Raw genomic sequence first — 19265 nt, forward strand, 5'->3', positions numbered from 1 at the left:
TGTTACTCTTTCACGTAAAAACCACTGAATGGTTTTGGACAGAATTTGGTACACAGATAGTTTATAACGTGGATTTTGGAGTTTTTATCCCGAATTTATGACCTGTGGGATCATAATGGATCGTTACTGTTTCTTTTAAAGTCTAGACAATAGTAAGCAGGACTAATCCTCCTTCTAATTGAGACTTAGTTAGAAATATATTTTATAACATACACTAGAACATAAAAATATATTTTATAGTTGTGTTTCACAAGATTGAAAAGTTAATGTGAAAGTTTTTAATTAATGAATTAGATATCGGAACAAATTGTCTCAGTAATCCGATGTTATTGTTGTACGCACCGAATGGCACTGAATGTATTTAGACGAAACTTGGTACACAGGTAGTTTTTAACCAGAATTAATAACTATACTAATATATAAAACTTTGTTTGTTTGAACGCGATAATCTCAGGAACTAGTGGTTCAAATTGAAAAAATATTTTTGTGTTATATAGACCATTCACCGAGGAAGGTTTTAGGTTATAAACAATCACGCTACGACTAATAGGAGCGAAGATACAATGGAAAATGTGGGAAAATTATCATCTTCGAGAGATTCCATTAAAAAATTCCTAACTTATATCTTCTTACCACCCGGACGAAGTCGCGGGCAACAGCTAGTGTAGGATAGTTTTTATCCCGATTTTATGTACCCGTGGTATAATTTTTCGATTTGTAACAGCTATATATGCATTATTATTACAAAATACAACCATAAAATTCAATAGATTTTTTAATATCCGTTTGTTTCTTAATTTTAACGTAGCATACAGTAAATAATCAATTAAGCGATTGACTCGAATCAATAACCTCTTGAATGGTGTTGATTGGCGAGTAGCCATAAAACTTCCATTGTCTGTGGCTGTACCAACCTTTATAGAAAACTAGCTGTTGCCCGCGGGCCCGCTCACTACAAATCTATACTAATATATAAAGAGTTTGTTTGTTTGAACGCGCTAATCTCAGGAACTACTGGTTCAAATTGAAAAAATATTTTTCTGTTGAATAAATCATTGATGGAGGAAGGTTTTAGGCTATGTACCATCACGCTGTGACTAATAGGAGCGAAGAAAAAAATCATAACTTGTATTTTCTAACCACGCGGACGAAGTCACGGGTAACAGCTAGTCAAACATAAGGTATCCCACGGGAACACAAAATCGGGACAAAAACTACCCTATGTGTTAATCTTGGTTATAAACTATCTGTGTTTTTGCGTTAAAGAGGAACAAACATCCATACATACAAACTTTCGTGTTTATAATATGAGTATGGATTTTTATATTTTATCTGTCATGATATTCAACTGCCGGCCATATTGTCACCTTCCATCTTTCTATAGCTGTCAGATTAACGAAACAAATATGTTGTTTTTTTTCTTGCGTAAAATTGCATTTCGTCCATACTAATATATAAAGCTGAAGAGTTTGTTTGTTTGAACGCGCTAATCTCAAGAACTACTTTTCCAAATTGAAAAAATCTTTTTCAGTCGAATAGACCATTAATCGAGGAAGGTTTTAGGCTATAAACTATCACGCTGCGACTAATAGGAGCGAAGATACAATGAGTGAAAAAAACAGGGCAGGTATAAATCATTACTTATATCTTCTACCCACGGGGACGAAGTCGCGGGCAACAGCTAGTTTTATTTTTAATCAAACGAAAAATATTTTTGGTTTTTACGAATGTAACGAATAACTTAAGTCGAGCCATTTTTCATCGAAATTGGTTCAGTGATTTACTAGAGAAAGCGTTACAAATGTGTAAATATAGGTAGACTTGAAGTATTTATTGTTACAGTATCCGGTGTTATACAAATCAATAAAATTGAAGTGCTTGTTATGTGAATACAGTAGCTATTTGTAGCCTATGTTTTGTCTCATTAATCTCCAAAATGGCTGGACTGACTTTGACAGATTTCACTGGCAGGACTTTATAAATATTGGCCCGCATATTGACAAAATTTTGGGTAACAATCATAGAAGAAACAGTATAATATGTACGTAACTGCAAAATAAAATGATTTGATTTAGAAACAATGCTATATTTATCAGCTATTTTCAAATTAATTCCCACTAACTTCTTGATATTAGGAAATAAAATTAAATAAATGAAATCACTTTTTTTGCAAGTAGGATAATATGTCATCACTTTTACGTGTCTTTTTTGAGAACGCTGGAGTCGACATTTCATATCCGACTACCCTGAGAAGTGTCGAAACAAACTTAGAGGTCTCTTTTAAAGCCCAGACAAAATTAAAATTCTAGTATACTGTTTGGTGAAAACCAATGTAGAGTATTTCTTTGGGCCTTTTGAGGATAGTAACAGATTGATCCAATACCAGACTTTATACATATATATCCCAGTGTTGGGCACAGGCTTCTAAAATATAGGAAGACTAGCTTCTCGCCCGCGTCGATGTCGGTTATATCGCGATTCCAAGAGAACTCTTCAAAAGTCCGGGATAAAAACTATCCTATGTTCTTTCTCAAGGTCAACTCTATCTCAGTACCAAATTTCATTAAAATCGGTTGAGCGGTTTAGACGTGAAAGCGTAACAGACAGACAGACAGAATTACTTTCGCATTTATAATATTAGTAGGGATTTAGAACCTGCACCTCGTATAATATGCAAACTCAAACCCATGCATACTTAGAACTTGTGGTTCTAAGTTACAACGAATTTTTTTCATATTTCTTTAACATTCCGAAATTATATTTCCGTTTTCTTTTTACATAATACTAATAAATAGTAGATTACCCACACTAATTAGTTATGACCGTAACGCTAGTGATGTTACCGATTGACTAAGACAAAACGAAATCGATTGTTTAATCGTTACATTATAATTTAAATTATGTAAATTTTTGTGATATCGTGTGGAAATGCTTTTGAATGTTGAGTTAGTGATTACATTTTGTATTATCTACAAATATGTTGCAAAAATGTTTTTTTTTTTTAATTTAATTATAGCATCTATAATCTATATGTACATTGGCACAAATAAACAAAAACTAACCAATATAGCAATATATTAAGGTTTGAAAATTGATGAATAATTAAAAAAAAACTTTAAATACGTAACTTTATGAACAGATTCGTTACCCATACATTTAAAATCTCTTGTTGATAGAAACTAATACAAAAGCGAAGTTGTATTTTCAGTTTAATATCCATACACTTTCCACTTCTGTCAAAATGTGATACATAAATGTTATGACAATAAAACGCAATATTCTTGCGTAAAAGATGATGTCAAAAAACTAAGATGGCTGATCAAATGACATTGCTTTTTCAAAGCGCGCCAACTGTTTTTTTTTTAACTTGGTATGTTAAAGAAATGTTGTCTAGTAAAAGTGCATATCACTATACCTATTGATATTATAAAAATGAAAAACAATAACTGTTTTTTTAGTTTTAAACAACCTATAAAACTTTAAATAAGATTTTCTATACAGACGTATGACAAAAAGCAAAATTTAAGAAATAAGGATTTGGCGGGCTTTTTCTGAAAAATATAAGTAACTGTTGAAATAATTACCTACCAATCTTGATAGCTTTACAAAATAATGTACTTATTATCAAATTATTGTTATTATCAAGTGTAATAATTACAATAACTCACTTGTTATAATTTTCTAATTATCTAGTTTCCTTTTTGTACATACATTCACAGCCTACCATTTTATAATGTTTAGTCAGTTTCTCTAAATATGATTTGATACGTACGGAGTGTTTTATTTTTAAATATGTTGTGTAGACAATATGAAATGTTTAAATTGCAGCTTTTTTCATAAAGGCAAATTATTTTATGCGATACGAATCATGTAGTCTTTATGTCAATTAAAATAACACGTTTTAAACGTCAATTATGTACCTAAATGTGTTTTTAGATACAGCTTTCAATGTTGTAAGGAGTTATCTCCCAATACTGCAATGTCAACCAGACGTTGGGATCTGTCAACTCAATTCGCGTGCAATTGTTTGCAATTGAAGATTTGATTTGTTGTTAAAAAGCGACGTTGTGTTAGTAAGCAACGTCGCTTTTGTTAACAACGCCATCTAGTCTCAAAGAAAGTAATCTTTCCATAACTGATACACATACATAATATAGATGAATTACATCCAGACACAGAAGAAATTATCGTGCTCATTGTCCTGGGTGGTAATCGAACCTACGACTTGTAGGTTAGCAGCCACTAACCACTAGACCAACAGGCCAATCGACTTTGTACTGACAAGGGTGCCCCACAGATGGCGCCGCGCGCGAATATGAGTTGAATTGACTACTTATAAACGATATTTAATAGTGGTGTAATCTATTCTTATAGAATTAGAGGCACTTATTACAAAGCCGTAAGATTGATTTTCCTATATCATAGCTACTATTGACATGTGATTTACTGTATCTACAATCCAACTATACCCATCTCTCTCGCACAAAGGTCTACCTGTATGCTAGACAGAGATAAGAATATTGCTTATAAGATTGTTACGAATTTAAGTGTATTCTTTAGAATTAAGACTGATTTTTATACTCTCGCATATTATAATAATGATATTTTTAAATTGTTGTTTCATTTTATTTTATTGCTACCTTTTTTCTTTTAGATTTGTTATTTGCAAATGAGATGGTGACAGCCTTCTTTTTTCGTCTTCAAGGGGCTACGGAATTATCCAGGGATACAAAAAATAAAATTTAATATGATAGAAGCACAGTCAGAGACTTAAACATTGTTATTTTAAAAAGACATTATACATTAATCAATAATAGCAAAATATTGTTCAAGGTTTTTGATCAAGCTCGATAGATGGCGTTGGCGTCTAAGAGATCGCGCTGCGGTTTCGTTCAGTTTTATTATAATCGTAAATATTATTCATAATAAATACACAGCTTATTAAATCAACCATCAACTAAAAAAAATTAAACCCTGACAGTAAAACTTAAAGCAACAACTTTAAAATGGCTCATTATACAAATACAACATGTCTCGCAAATAATTCAATTTTGATACAAAACAAACTGAATCAAAATCGGTAAATCCGTTCGGGAGCTTTTATTTCTGACAAACTTAAAGCCCTCGTTGTACATCGATTAATTGATAAAAACAAATACGAATTACAACAATTTTATTCGACGAAAACTTGTACAAAAATAACTTAAATCTATCTTAAGAACTAGTAGACGAACATCAAAAAATTATGTTTGTGTAAACCATTTAAAATTACATTATTAAACGTACATGTTGATATCCAGGGACACTTTGAACAATCCTTGGTTAATAGAACACCGCTTTGGGCACCAAAATCATCGGTACGTGCCAATAGCATAGTGGTATGAACATTAGACTGCCAAATCAAAAGCATGTAAGTTCAAATCCAGGCACACACCAATGCCTTTTCAAATTTTTGTACGTACGAATTATAAATAATTCAAGGAGTTTTGTTTTATTTGTAAGTTTTATACAAATTTTTGATTTACAAAATCGTTTTCTAGCAAATAAATTCCTAGCACTATCAGTAAAGACTGAAATTTTGTATAGGACAAGTTGATTTTTCAGAATTGGTGGGCTAATAGTTTTTGTCCAGCGCTGGGCTTATGTAAGTGGTTCCTCTGTGAAGTACGGGTGTTGGAGACAGTCTAGTGCTGTTAACCGCTTCGCCGGGTCAAAGACTAGCATACCCTAGAAATAGACGAAACATAGACAATAATTATTTTATCAGTTATCTTTTCTTTATTGGACAACATTCACACAACGCCATCTAGTCTCAAATTAAGCAGAGCTCGTGTTATGAGTACTAGACAACTGATGAACATACTTAGATAGTTGTAAATACATACATATTATAGATAAATTACACCCAGACACAGAACAAAATGATCGTGCTCATCACACAAACATTTGTCATGAGTGGGAATCGAACCCACGACCTCCAGTATAGCAGTCAGGGTCACTAACCACTAGACCAACAGGCCAGTCAATATATCGTTATCATCAATATTATGATATCTACAGCAACTTGATTATTTTCCATAAAAAAAAAACGAATAAAGATTAAAAGATTATTTAGAGAAGTACCTTAGTTTTAAAAATCTTTTCAAAATAAATACCATATTTAATTCTTTATTTTGAACTATAATTATTATATGGTACCGTTGTATAATCTCTAATAGGGATGATGACAATTTTTTTGCAGTGTCCGTTTTGTAGTTTTTTGTTTAATAATGGATACGTATTTTTTAATTTGTCCCGCAAACATAAATTGACCAAATTACAGTGAATGAAACTTACGCGTGGCGTCACGTTTGAGTATACATTTTACTCTGTCGTTACGTCACAAGCCCCCTCGCCTAAACTTTAAAGCAGTTAATCTTTGTCAATTCTAGTTTTTCTGAAAAAGGAAAAAATACGTCTCTCATACTTTTCAATTACCTAACTGAGGGACTAATGAGATTTTTTCTTTTTATACCCAGTCATCATCCCTATTGACTCTCTAAATATGGCTTGATTTATACCAACTTACTTTGATAAGATCTAGGGCATGTGGGTGTGTCCTAGGTATGATCTTGCCTAGGTCTTGGGCCTGATAGTCAGGGAAACTGTCTAGCATTATAGACACGTTTTCAGGCCACTCTTGTCTCGGTGGGCGGCCTATTAACCTGAAAACATCAGAGTGTTTGTTTATTAAATATAACTTTGATGAATTATATTCTAAATGTAGGAACATTTTTTTAGCAATAGTGACTTTGTCGCTTACATAGCACTCTGTAAATAAAGAGGATAAGTAAGATAGCATTTTGTCAATAAAAAATATATGTATAGGTAAATAAATCTAAAAAGAATTTAAATTCAATGGTCAGTGAATGAATTGCAATTAGATCAAATTTGAAATTATTCGCATTCTCTTTAGCATTATGCGCAAACAATAATTGAAAATTTATTTTATTACCCTTTTGAGTACTGTTCCACACAAAATTTCAACTATTGTGTAGGAAAAATGCTTAAGATACAGAAAAGTGTAATTTTAAGCTAATTATTATTCAATGATCGGGCATTGTAAACAGCAGTATTGGGGCCCAGGTCCCTTGCCTGGCGGTGTACCTGAAGATGCAGTGCAGCTGGTCGGAGTCGGAGGCGCCGGGCAGCAGCGGCGCGCGCGCCTGCAGCTGCGCCAGCACGCAGCCCGCCGACCACACGTCCACCGCCGTGTTGTAGGCCGCGCCCAGCAGCACCTCCGGCGGACGGTACCACAGCGTCACCACCTGCGCGTGCACTCAGGGGGAGGCCAGGGGACTTGATGACTTCAATTTGGACGTCACGGACCATGGGACTTGGTCAAATTAGTTACTCCAATTTGGACGTGATCAGATTTGGACATGAAGAAATCCAGACTAAGTTGAGTCTGGACTATACAGTGAACTACCCTAGTTTGATCTTGTTTGTCACATTATTCAAAAGTAAAGAACATAAAAGCACCTATGGGTATTCGCAGGCTGGTTTCTTTTTAAAGTCTAGACAATAAAATTCCTTAATGCATGAACCTACTAATATGATAAAAGTGAAAGTTTGTATTTTAGATGATGATTTCAATTACTCTTTCACGCAAAAACCACTCAACGGATTTAGACGAAACTTGGTAGATACACAACTTATAACCTATATTAACATTTAGGACAGTTTCCATGCCAATATAATAGTTCCATGGGATAATTTTCGGGCAGACCCGCGGGCAACAGCTAGTTTTATATTAGAAAACACCTTTACTGACCACGCTAGTTAGTTTCATATCCGTGTCGTAAGTTTTCGCAAGTCCGAAGTCTGCGAGTTTGACGCGTCCAGTCGATGTGACCAGGAGGTTGTGTGGCTTCAAATCCCGGTGGACTATCCTGTGGGAGTGGAGGAAGTCGATCCCGGATAGTATGTCGAATGACATGCTCTGTAACAAGAAAACATGAATAAAGGGCTGGATCAGGGCTGATACTGGAGGTCGTGGGTTCGATTCCCACGTAGGGCAAATGTTTGTGTGAAGAGCACGATTATTAGAGCTATTTTTGTTTGTATCAAGCCCACTATGTCCCATTGCTGGGCAAAGGCTTCAACCAAATCCTTACCCGATTCTTTGTCCTGGGCCGCATGGAACCACATGGCCCAGCGGAGAGCGTTTAGATAGGTTTAAGAGCTAATGGCTTACTATATCTTTTTGGACATCGGAGGAAATCCTGGTAGTGTCAGACTCTTACTGAGAAAACCTGAATCGCCATGTGACGTCATACATTTTTTGTCGGTGTATGGCAATGCGTTGCAATCCTTCATACAGCTAATGGCTTACCCTGATGATATTCTGTGACAATGGCCCCGGTGCTCTCTTGAGGAATGACTCCAGATCCTGGTCTACATGCTCAAAGACCAGGAACAGCACCAGCTGCTGGTCGCGCTCTAGAGACTGACCACCATGACACACGTCCAGAAGTCTGCAAAAATAGTTTATAAAGGAAATAGTTAGATAGAGCAGTATTAGTTGTATAATCCTTTAAAAAACCGGTGTAGTGCGAGCATTTCTGTATTATAATTCGATATATTAAATTTATATAGGAGCTCATAAGAAGAGCTCGTGGCTAAGCTATAACCGCATAAGTGATTCGATCACAGGTTAAGCTATGCTTGACGCGGTTGGTCCGTAGATGGGTGACCATCTTTGTCATAACGAGTTCCTCCGTGTTTCGGAAGGCACGTTAAATTGTGGGTCCCGGCTGTTATTCCTACATCTTTGACAGTCGTTACAGGTAGTCAGAAGCTTGAAAAAGTCTGACAGCCAGTCTAACCAAGGGGTATCGTGTTGCCCAGGTAACTGGGTTGAGGAGGTCAGATAGGCAGTCGCTCCTTGTAAAACACTGGTACTTAGCTGAAACCGGTTGGACTGGTAGCCGACCCCAACATAGTTGGGAAAAGGCTAGGCCAATGATGATATTAAATTTATATAGTAATCCGAGAGTCGTCATACTTAGGGTACAAATAGGCTAAAAATAAGAAAAAAAACTGGTCATCTTTTAAATTTATGACCGCAAAGACTGCTAGCTTACCATGGTAACAGTCAACATATGCAATACCTGTAATTTTTGAATTGTCTAGCCATCATGATTCATTAGTTACTGCCTGGTGAGTGGTGACAGACGGACAGCAGAGCCTAAGTAAAAGCTTTACTTTTCTAGCCTTTGGGTATGGAAGCCTAATACAATGATACATTAATAACACTAAATACTACCTCAGAGAAACAAGAGATAGATACTTACCCAGAATTCTTCATCCACACAAAGGAAGGCAATAGCAAAAAAATAAGTTATTTATTACAAATAATTACATCACTATATTCAAAATGAAAAATGTGTTTTAACATTATTCACAATAGCTTTTTCTGAATCTTGGTGTCTTTGTACAACATGTGCCTTGAATATTTATAAAACCATTAGCGATTGACAGGAATCAAATACCTTATTGTGAGAGTTGTTTAAATAAATGTTGTTTGGCTAATCATGAGGGCTTTATTTACACAAAAATTATAAAAAATGATTATTATGTTAAGTATAGTAGTAGTAGTAGACATTTTGCTAAGGACCTGCACACTGAAGATAGGAAAAATCTAAAAAGTAACTTACCTAACAATATTAGGGTGTCTGTAAGCCTCTAGCTGCCTCAACAGAGCTATTTCTCTTAATGTAGACAGTGGTATTCCATCCTCCGTCAAAGCTACCTTCACTTTCTTCATGGCCACAATCTGGCCGCCGTTGTGGAGGTCTCTGGCTTTGTATACAGTACCGTAGGCTCCTAGGAAAGTGAAAAAACAAAGTTAGTAGTTTTTCTTATGTTGTATTCTCGGATGTTAGTTTACTAGTAGCCTTGAATTTAGATGTTGTATGCACAAGATGTAATTTTGATTCTAACACAGGCTCATGGTGAGAAGATATAAGTTGCGATTTTTTTAAGTTTTATTTGTAACAGCCATATAATTATATTTAGTAACATAAAAGAGGTTATTGTGACTAAACTATAATAGTTAGACATGTGGTCCACCCTCGTGGACTTTTCAGTAGATATTAAAAATCAAGCAAAAACATTACACACTTTGTACATTGTAATGTCGCTTGTAGTTAGTTGACTATTTAGCCAGGCTGAGAAAGGATAATCAAATGTCCCTGAAAATTTGTAGGAAAGTACAAAATTTTTGTATTGTATTATATATTATGTATTATATATTATATTGTATTGTATTTTTGTATTAAATATTTTACACTATTATTCTGCTTTATAATAAATTAAAAGCTCTATTTTAAATAGTTTAAACGTTTATTCTGCATTGACAATTCAGAAACTCAAAACCATCTACCAATCCTGAAAACTTGGGAAAAATAAATCATCAAATCAATGTTTACTTTGTAGTTAGTCAGTCAGTCTGTGCTTTTATTTTTTGGAAAATAAAATAATCTGCACAATAAAAGTTAAAAGTTTAATTTCAGTCAAAAAACTAGGAACGAAATAAAAAAGCCGGTGTGAATCATTGCCGCCATAAACAACTCCAATTTTAAAATTGGAATACAATAACCACACAAAATATTAGTCAATAGCATTACTTTAAAAACAAACAGTAAATAAAAAGTTACATTTATCAGATTTTAATAAACAAAAATAAATAACACTAAACTTGTTTATTTATAGCGGAAATTGCGCGAAAAAGAAATCAACCGGCACATTGTAAAATAAGGTTATTTATCACGTAATTGTCTCTCTTACCTGTGCCAATTACATTTAGTTCCTCGTACTTTTTTGCGTTTTGAAATAAAGCACTAACATCACTTATCGAAGCCATTGGCGGTGGGCTTTGGGAAGTACTGGCACCCGACATTTTAAACAACAGGTGCTCAATTTCACTGCACTTATTAAAAACACTACACAATTATAACTGTTTGTTGTAAGAGCTTGCAGTCTTTTACTCTTTTTTAAATATTTTAACAATTTATATTTCTACACTACATTATTTTACTATAAAACACGTGTTTACGAGTTGTGATTACAAGTTGTTTGGCTGTCAACTTGCCTCTCAACTTTCGTAAGTAGCGAGCGAGGAATGGAGATGTCATTGACCAAAAATCAAACACCTGCTGTTATTACACAGCTTATTTAAAAATCCTCCCAATCATAAGACCTTTTTTTAAATGAGTGACTTCTTTGTAAAGTCGAGTAGGCGTTAACTTTAAAAGTTTGAATACAGCGCCATCTATTGAAAGATGTTAGTAGTTGTCTTTGTAACAACTTTGTTAAAGTATCTTATTCTGATACTAGGTGGCGTAAATATTGCTTGTTTTAGATTCTGGAAAAAAAATAACTTTTTTATTTTAGTGTCCCTTCTTCAGTTTAATTCGATTGAATATTTCATGACCAGTTGTTGCTGTCGTCTGTTTTTATGAAACGTAAAAAAAATATACATTACGTGTTAGGACTATTTCAGTATTTTGATGTAGTAGTAGTAGTAGGTAGTACAATATTCAAATAATAAAATTTATGCAAAAAATACCTATTCAAAAGGGCTCGTCCGGGATTTGAACCCGGGACCTCTCGCACCCGAAGCGAGAATCATACCCCTAGACCAACGAGCCGTGATGTATGTGTTCGAATTTACTATTCAATTACTACTGACAGTGACGTCTGTTGTAGTTAGTACTGGACGGTGTTCTAAAATGGACAAAATTTATATTTTCACCAAATAAAATGTTTTTTTTTTTGTTGATTTTTTGGGAATATTGAAAAAAAGTTCTTGACATTATTTTACTGTAAATGTCAATAAAGCAAGTCGTTAAACTCCAATGAGGTATTAACATTATGTTATTAAAATGTGTTTAGAACGTAAATACCTAATGTATATTAAAGTTATTCTCCCATTTTTAATAATATAAGCACCAAAACAAGTAACAAGATGACCAAACAGGCAAACAGCTCAAGGCGTTTTAGAAAGTTGACGTTGACGCGCGAAAGGAGAAAAAAATTACCGCTACATGACACCCTCTATCTATTTCGCTCTTTCTCGTTACTTACGTATTTGCTTTCTCGCTTACACACACGAATCGAAGTTAATTTCGAGTCGCGACGCGCCAGTTGACTTCAGACAGTACTGCGCGCGCATGTTCGAATAAGATGGCGGCATTTTCGAGTAACTAAAACTCTTAATTCAATAACTTTTATTATTGAAAGACACTTTTTATAATTTTTCTTAAATCCAAAATAGTGTTTTATATTTTTTAGAATTTTCTTGTTGTGTATTAAATAGAGTGCAAACGGAAATCGCGTGTGGAAGTGTGTGGCAAAATGTGAAAGTTTCTTTCGTATAAGAAAACAGTGGATCTTTTTAAAGTGTTATACTTAATAATACTTGTAAATACAGCTGTTTAGCATTCTAAATATCGGTAAGTTTATTTATTTTATTGGACTTACGATTAAAATAGATTTAAATGTAACTTTATTATTGTTTTGGTAGGTTTCTTTGCTAGAAAGGATGAATGAAAGTAGTTCCATGTTGATTTGAAAATCGATTCATACAGAAGGAATATTTGCAGAGGTGCTCAACTGATCTTTTATGTGGGTCGCTTAATTTCACTGCATCAAACATTTTTATTTTTCTTTATCCTACAAGTTTTCTGTATCTGTACAAAAATGTGTTTCGATCAATTTGCTGTTTTGATGACATTATTTAAATTATATTAGCAGTATCATTATGATTTTACATCTTTACATTTCACATTTAATACAGTCGCACTAGTTCTTTATACAAAAACAAAATCATAATTTAATAAACAAATGAACAGAAGGTTATTCAACTTATTGTTTTATAAACATTTAACAGTTTTCGTAATTTACAAGTCCGTATCATAACTTCCGTGCTTATTCATATTTAAGAGTTCGGTGTTTTGTCAAGTTATTCGGACTCCTTAATCATAACACTCCATGGTTTTACCTCAAGACTAAGACTTACTCTATACCTACTTAGATCTGAAACCAGCCAAAATTACCATTCATTTATTCGCCATTGAAATAGCAGAATTGGGGCCCTGGTCCCGGAACTGCAGCTGTTTGATTCTGGGTTCAACAATGGAAATCAAAAAATGTGGTCGCGACAGGTGTATTATGTGGCGTCTATAGCAGCTAGTACATTTTGACTGCATTCTCAACAGGATTTGTAGTCTGGATAAAGCCAGACAAATGAAAAAATAAATTTATATGGATAAGTAACTATCTCCCATTTTAAGTTTAAATTATAAGCTTATAACTGTCAACGAGACTGATATTGTCAATTAACGTTAGTCTCTATTCTCAAAACAGCAATGCTGGCAATTGCTGTAAACATAAAGTATTCTTAACAGATAACATCCATCTAGCAAATTGATAGCAAACCGAATGTGATAAGTCTCTTGTGCTAAGTCCCTTCTAAGTCTCTCATAAGATGAGTTAATTATCACAATCAGTTTTCTGTGACCCACTAGGTACTGTGTTTTGATTTCCATAAGTCTATGCCATTTTCTTCAGTCTCTTGATCTATAAAACCTATCCTTTCATCCATCCTACTCCTGATTCTTCCAGACCATCCAGATCTTTTCCACTATTAAAGACTACTAAACTAAAGACTACTAAATCTTCCTCTATCACGCATAGCTTCGTGGCCTGAAAGATTACATTCAAGTACCGTTACTCTTTTCAAAATGTAGGTAGTCTTATAAACAAAATAAATGCGGACAACATCACATACATTGTTCTGAACCCAAAGTAAGTTGCTAAAGCACTTGTGTTATGGAATTCAGATACAACGAAGGTACCACAAACACCCAGACCCGAGACGATGTAGAAATGTGAATTTTTACATTGACCCGACCGGGGATCGAACCCGGGACCTCAGAGATAGCGACACCTTGAAACCGGAGCGTACGCCACTCGACCACGGAGGTCGTCTTATACTTACCATAGTACTACAATACTACATTTGTATGTTTCTGTCGTTGTAGAGAGTAATATCAAAATCCGATTGCAAAATGTTTTACGAATAGAAAGCCAGGTTATTTACGAGTGCCATAGGCTTTATAACCCGAAAAATACCGCCTAATGAAGTGTTCTAAGCTTAGATAGTCCTACTACTATTATAAAGGCGAAAGTTTGTAAGTATGGATGTATGGATGTTTGTTACTCTTTCACGTAAAAACTACTGAATGGATTTGAGTTAAACTTTACAACAATATAGCTTATACATCAGAATAACACATAGGCTACAATTTTTGAGGTTTCTAATGTGAGGTCGTAAAAAAACTTACATTGCAAACGCTGAATGAATCCTACAAGATAGATAGATAGAAGGGAGGTATAAATTATAACTTATATCTTCTAATCACGCGGATGAAGTCGCGGGCAACAGCTAGTGTATAATAAGCATAAATGTATCAAATAGTTATCATGTCTTACTTGCAGCATTTCTCTACTTATGCATATTGCATAAGCTTGCTTTCACAATGCTTCCTCTTAGATTTCGAGGCAGATGACTGTGAACATAATGAATTGCTGCATTAAAATGTGCTACTTGATACTATAGAAATAAAGTTTATTTTCTTTCTTGAATAAATGATAGTAAACCGTATCTTTATAGACAAATAGTGGTACAGTAGGATTACAATACATTGCTATGGAGAAGTGTTTCTAAGGCACTGAAAATAATTTTTGTTAACATAAATAATAAAATATTTAGATTAAACCCCATCCCATCTCAGCCTATCGCCGTCCACTGCTGAACGTAGGCCTCCCCCAAAGAGCGCCAACCATCCCGGTCCAGGGCAGCCCGCATCCATCCGCTGCCAGCCACCTTCTTCAAATCATCGGTCCATCTCGTGCCGCAGGGCGTCCTACACTACGCTTGCCTAAACGTGGTTGTTAGATTAAACAATAACAGAAATTTTAAAAACATGTTATTGTAGTGGTAAATCGTGTTTTGACAAAAAAATTGTGAAATTAAATTTAAAGGACCCATCAAAAGATACATAATTAATCTGTTTATTGACCTATCAAGTTTGTTCCTCAAAACGTTCCGCAAAACGAAAAATAATGTCGTATAAATGTGAAATGAATTAATTTGTTTGAATAAAAAGCAGAATACCTGCAACGGTCGAATTCTTCTCGTTAATTGTTCGTTACTGTTACTTCACGCTAGCGTACTATGTGGGTGAGCAGCTCAAATGTAATTCATAGATTCTTGATACTTTTGAGTGCTTAATGTATTAATCTTGGATTTGGAGCAATAGATTTATCGGTTATTCTAGCTGTGTAAACACGCGAAGGAGATGATTCGTGTAGCCTGTTTTCAAACACAAATTGAAACTATACAGTTTTTATTCCAAGTTTTGTTTCAGCCTATTTCAAAATGATGACTGCTCCAGTTGCGTGGCTTTAACATGCAATTTTATCCAAAAAGAACCTTTAACAGCTTATTAACTCTTTACAAAACATAACACTACTTTTGACAGTCATTTGAAACTAATACTGGGATACGTTTACTACAAGTGACTTTCAGGAAACTTTAGAGGAATATTTATCCCAATTACTGACATTCGTTTACGTGGAAAAAAGAGCAAAACACAGCAGACACTGTAGTATAATCGATGTATTTATCTCTTAGCACACACCGCGATGTTTAGCTTTCATACTTAACTTAATGAGTTAGAAATTTGACATTATCGAAAAGGGTTACCGCGCCCCAGTACTCATAGGGTAAAATAAAGTGTATGGGTGGGTTATAGCCAGTAAAACTGACGCTCCCTTCCGCTCAACTCAAAGTGGGAGGAGTAATTTGATGAGTTCCTATCCAGGAAAGAAAGTCAGCACGATAGTAGGAACCTTGCTAATGTGATCTTAATTAATAATTCTTGAAAGTTAAGCAAAGCTTACCTAATTAACTGTTTACGAGTTTTATGAGCCTATAAAGCTGATACTGAATGCTATTAATACGAGCAGAAAGTTGTTTTTACTGTAAATATGTGAGAGTTTTTAAGGAAAATGCTTGCTTTGAAAAATTTAACTCTTATGCAATCGTTTACCTGCCTATGCTTGCAAAAGCTATCGACTCTCTCTGTATAGGTTTCCATACACAAAGTCTGCCCTTCTGTCTATCCATCTTTATCTCATGAACCGTGATAGCTAGGCAGTTGGACAGATGATGAAGGCATTTCTGTTACCGCTATAACAACAAATAAACATTGAGGTTAAGCAACGGTTTTAAAGAGGATGGCAGAGTTCAAGCTTTTAGACGATTATACACCCAAATCCACCCTCAAACTTATTTGCCACTCTTCTGATTTTTTTAGCTTAGAAGCCTCAGTGTCGGGAGGTGCCTCAACTCGGTTTTGACCGCCTTTTAAATATATTGGATGAATGTTTAAGTATCTACATAATTCTGTTAGGATAAAGCAGAACAGAGATCGTTTCGGTGTTTACTCCTTATGCCCCGGAGACCATGTCAACCCATTGGTTCCGAGTATCTTACATTATTCTTACAAATTGTTGAAGTGATAGAATTTTAAGTGGGTTAATCAGTCAAATAGTTCTAAAGGTCAGATAGCCAGTAGTCCCATGTAATGCAGTATTCATTTGGTGACACTGTAAATGTTAGTATTTATGTCTATCCAACAAATTAGTGTCTATAAAAAATAACACTATAGTCAGGTAGGCATAGTGCGGTTTGTACGATTTTTTTATTTTTACTCAAGTTGAGTTTTAGACAATAATACACGCTAAGAATGTAGGATTTTTAAGTACAAAAATTAAAAATAAGGACCACACATTGCTATCTTGATAACGTTAACAAGATACTTTTTTTTTAACAAATACTAACAAGGTACATTATAGACCAAAAATACTTAAAAAAACCAAACCAATCTTTAAAATTGACCAGTGATAAAAATCAAAACATCACATCAGACCCTCACAAAGTGCTACGGACGGCAGGTAAACAAACGTGGCGAGGCACTAGTGACCCAAATAGCGACGGACCGGTTGTCTGACCGACAGTCCGGCAGTCAAGGGAATGTGTGCTGACCGGTGAACTTGTACTGGTGCGTGGTAACATGCGATAAAGATATCGTTAACGGGTACGTTTTATTTTTCTATTGCGCCCGACGATCTTTCTACTGGACAAGGGTCTTTGATAAATATTTCACACGTTATTAGATACATGAGAAACTTCATGTTGCGTATTAATCTGTACTTAATATAATTAGCTTAGCCCCTTGGTTTTACCCGCGCCTATCTATTCCTGAAAGGTATAATGCCACTAAAACGAATACTTGATGTTTCTTATTTATATTTTATTGTGTTCGGTCATACTTGAGTACTACCTAGTCTACAGTGATTCAGAATTATTATATTTGTAATTCGGTGATAAATAAGTATTATTTAAATAAGTTTTAACCTATGACAAGGCCCCAAAATAAGTTTGTGAGTAAATGCTGCTAAATAACCATAATTTGCGGACCCCCAATTGATAACCACTGATTGTTTGACGTGATGGATGAATATTATAACTTAAACAATTCTTACATACACTATGCTAAGCCCTTGCAAAAATACCAGGACAATATTATGGACCATTAAACTAAATGCAAAAGATAACAGCTTATCTTTAAAAGCATGGGTTTTCACTTTCAAAATATGACAATGTATGCGGGGCATGTATAATTGTATATATACCTACTTACATACGTAGTTCGGCGTTATGTCGCGTAATAAATTCTCACGAAGTATATTAATTATAATACACATATATTATGACGAATCGCTTTCAACCAAGGATTCACTTACTCTATAAGCCTCTTGACAAACTATTGGGGCATCGTAAGGGAAACTAGGATTCGAAGATATCTTGCCCTTCCAAAATTATCTATCTTTAGCAATTTTCCTAGAAAAAAGGAGTTAAAATTTTTCTGTTCGAGAAATATATTTCTTAAGAATGTTAAACCTGCAAAACAAGAAATCTATTCTAGCAAAGAAAGTATTTGAACTAACTTTTACGATGATTTGCGTTGTCAGGTTTATTGATCTCCCCTGCATAATGTCGTTTTACAATTTATTATTGGATATCATTTCTATAGATATTACGCTACGACTTGTTTCACCGAAACGATGTAATTTCATAAAATTTCTTTATTGTTCAATTAACTGACTGCTCAAATAGCTAGTGTTTGACGTCACCGCTCCAAACCCACTGTGTATGACGAGTCGCGGGTTCGACCCCTGCGTAGGACAAGAATAGTTGTAGAAACCAATAAAAAATTATATCTACCTTTTACTTTACATCCCACTGCTGCATAGGCATAAGCCAATATAAATATAGGGAGGTTTAAGAAGGCGGTAGTGAATGTTGCCTGCTTGTAAAGGGATCGAATTCCTGAGCCTCAACTTATTCTTATATGAAACCGACTTATATTATTACGGTCTTGAAACATAAATAACAACTTGTATAATCTCCTAAATATAGTAGTTCCATTTCAGTTGGTCCGGTTAGACTGTAACGGTACAAATACATCGTCACATGAAATATGTTTAAAATATGCAAATAACAGCCGGTTTTAAAACTTATTGGTATAGTAAAATTGTAGCTATGTTGATGTATGCGAGTTTTCTCAGACAGATTTCTTTTAATGTCATTTAAAAAAATTAACCCTATTATAAATATTAATTGAGATTCTCAACTGCTTGTGCGGAGTTAGTCAAGATTCCCAACGGTGTTCGTTCTTGTATTTGCTCTGTTTGGAAGCTCCTGATCCGAAGTCTCCTAACTCTTCTACCTTTTGGACAAAAGTTCTATGTTATTCTCTAAATTCTATCACTCAATTCAGTCTATTGAGGTCCACTACTGAGTCGTTTTTTCCTAACTAGTTCCGCGGCACTATTGCCATACGTATGTTTTTTATTTCTTCCCATAATTTCCGTAAGTTAACTTAATATCTTGACGATGTACAGTCATAAACACAAACTACTTATTATTTAATTCATGTGTTGCGAGGCTGCAACAACGCCAGGATGGTAGTTATAATAAGTAACAGTTTAGACGAATCTCTAAGAAATAAAGAGACTGTGCCTCTGCTTGCTGCGTCCAAAAACGATGTTGGCACTATAAAAAAACTAGCTTTTCGCCTGCGGCTATG

The 19265-nt window shown here is 34.6% G+C and overlaps 2 protein-coding genes and 1 non-coding gene across 3 annotated transcripts in view; 1 reads left to right on the top strand and 2 right to left on the bottom strand.

Moving 5' to 3' along the window:
• Positions 1-4727: 4727 nt before the first annotated feature.
• LOC113499972 (cyclin-dependent kinase 6) lies at positions 4728-11250 on the bottom strand. The gene is made up of 7 exons (XM_026880601.1): positions 10831-11250; positions 9699-9867; positions 8375-8516; positions 7814-7981; positions 7147-7307; positions 6569-6704; positions 4728-5727 (listed from the first exon to the last, which is right to left on the bottom strand). Exons 1-7 carry the CDS (start codon positions 10940-10942, stop codon positions 5641-5643), a joined length of 975 nt encoding a protein of 324 aa, XP_026736402.1. The 5' UTR covers positions 10943-11250; the 3' UTR covers positions 4728-5640.
• A 371-nt stretch (positions 11251-11621) lies between these two features.
• On the bottom strand, positions 11622-11693 carry Trnap-cgg. Its single transcript has one exon. It is a non-coding gene; the product is annotated as a tRNA-Pro (tRNA).
• A 132-nt stretch (positions 11694-11825) lies between these two features.
• LOC113499973 overlaps positions 11826-19265 on the top strand; it is a 38642-nt gene continuing 31202 nt past the window's right edge. Inside the window, exon 1 of the mRNA XM_026880603.1 lies at positions 11826-12497. The gene's annotated coding sequence lies outside the window, so the exon portion shown is untranslated. The remainder of the gene's footprint in view (positions 12498-19265) is intronic.

This window comes from Trichoplusia ni, chromosome 13 (assembly GCF_003590095.1).
Source record: "Trichoplusia ni isolate ovarian cell line Hi5 chromosome 13, tn1, whole genome shotgun sequence".
NCBI classification, from domain to species: Eukaryota; Metazoa; Arthropoda; class Insecta; order Lepidoptera; family Noctuidae; genus Trichoplusia; species Trichoplusia ni.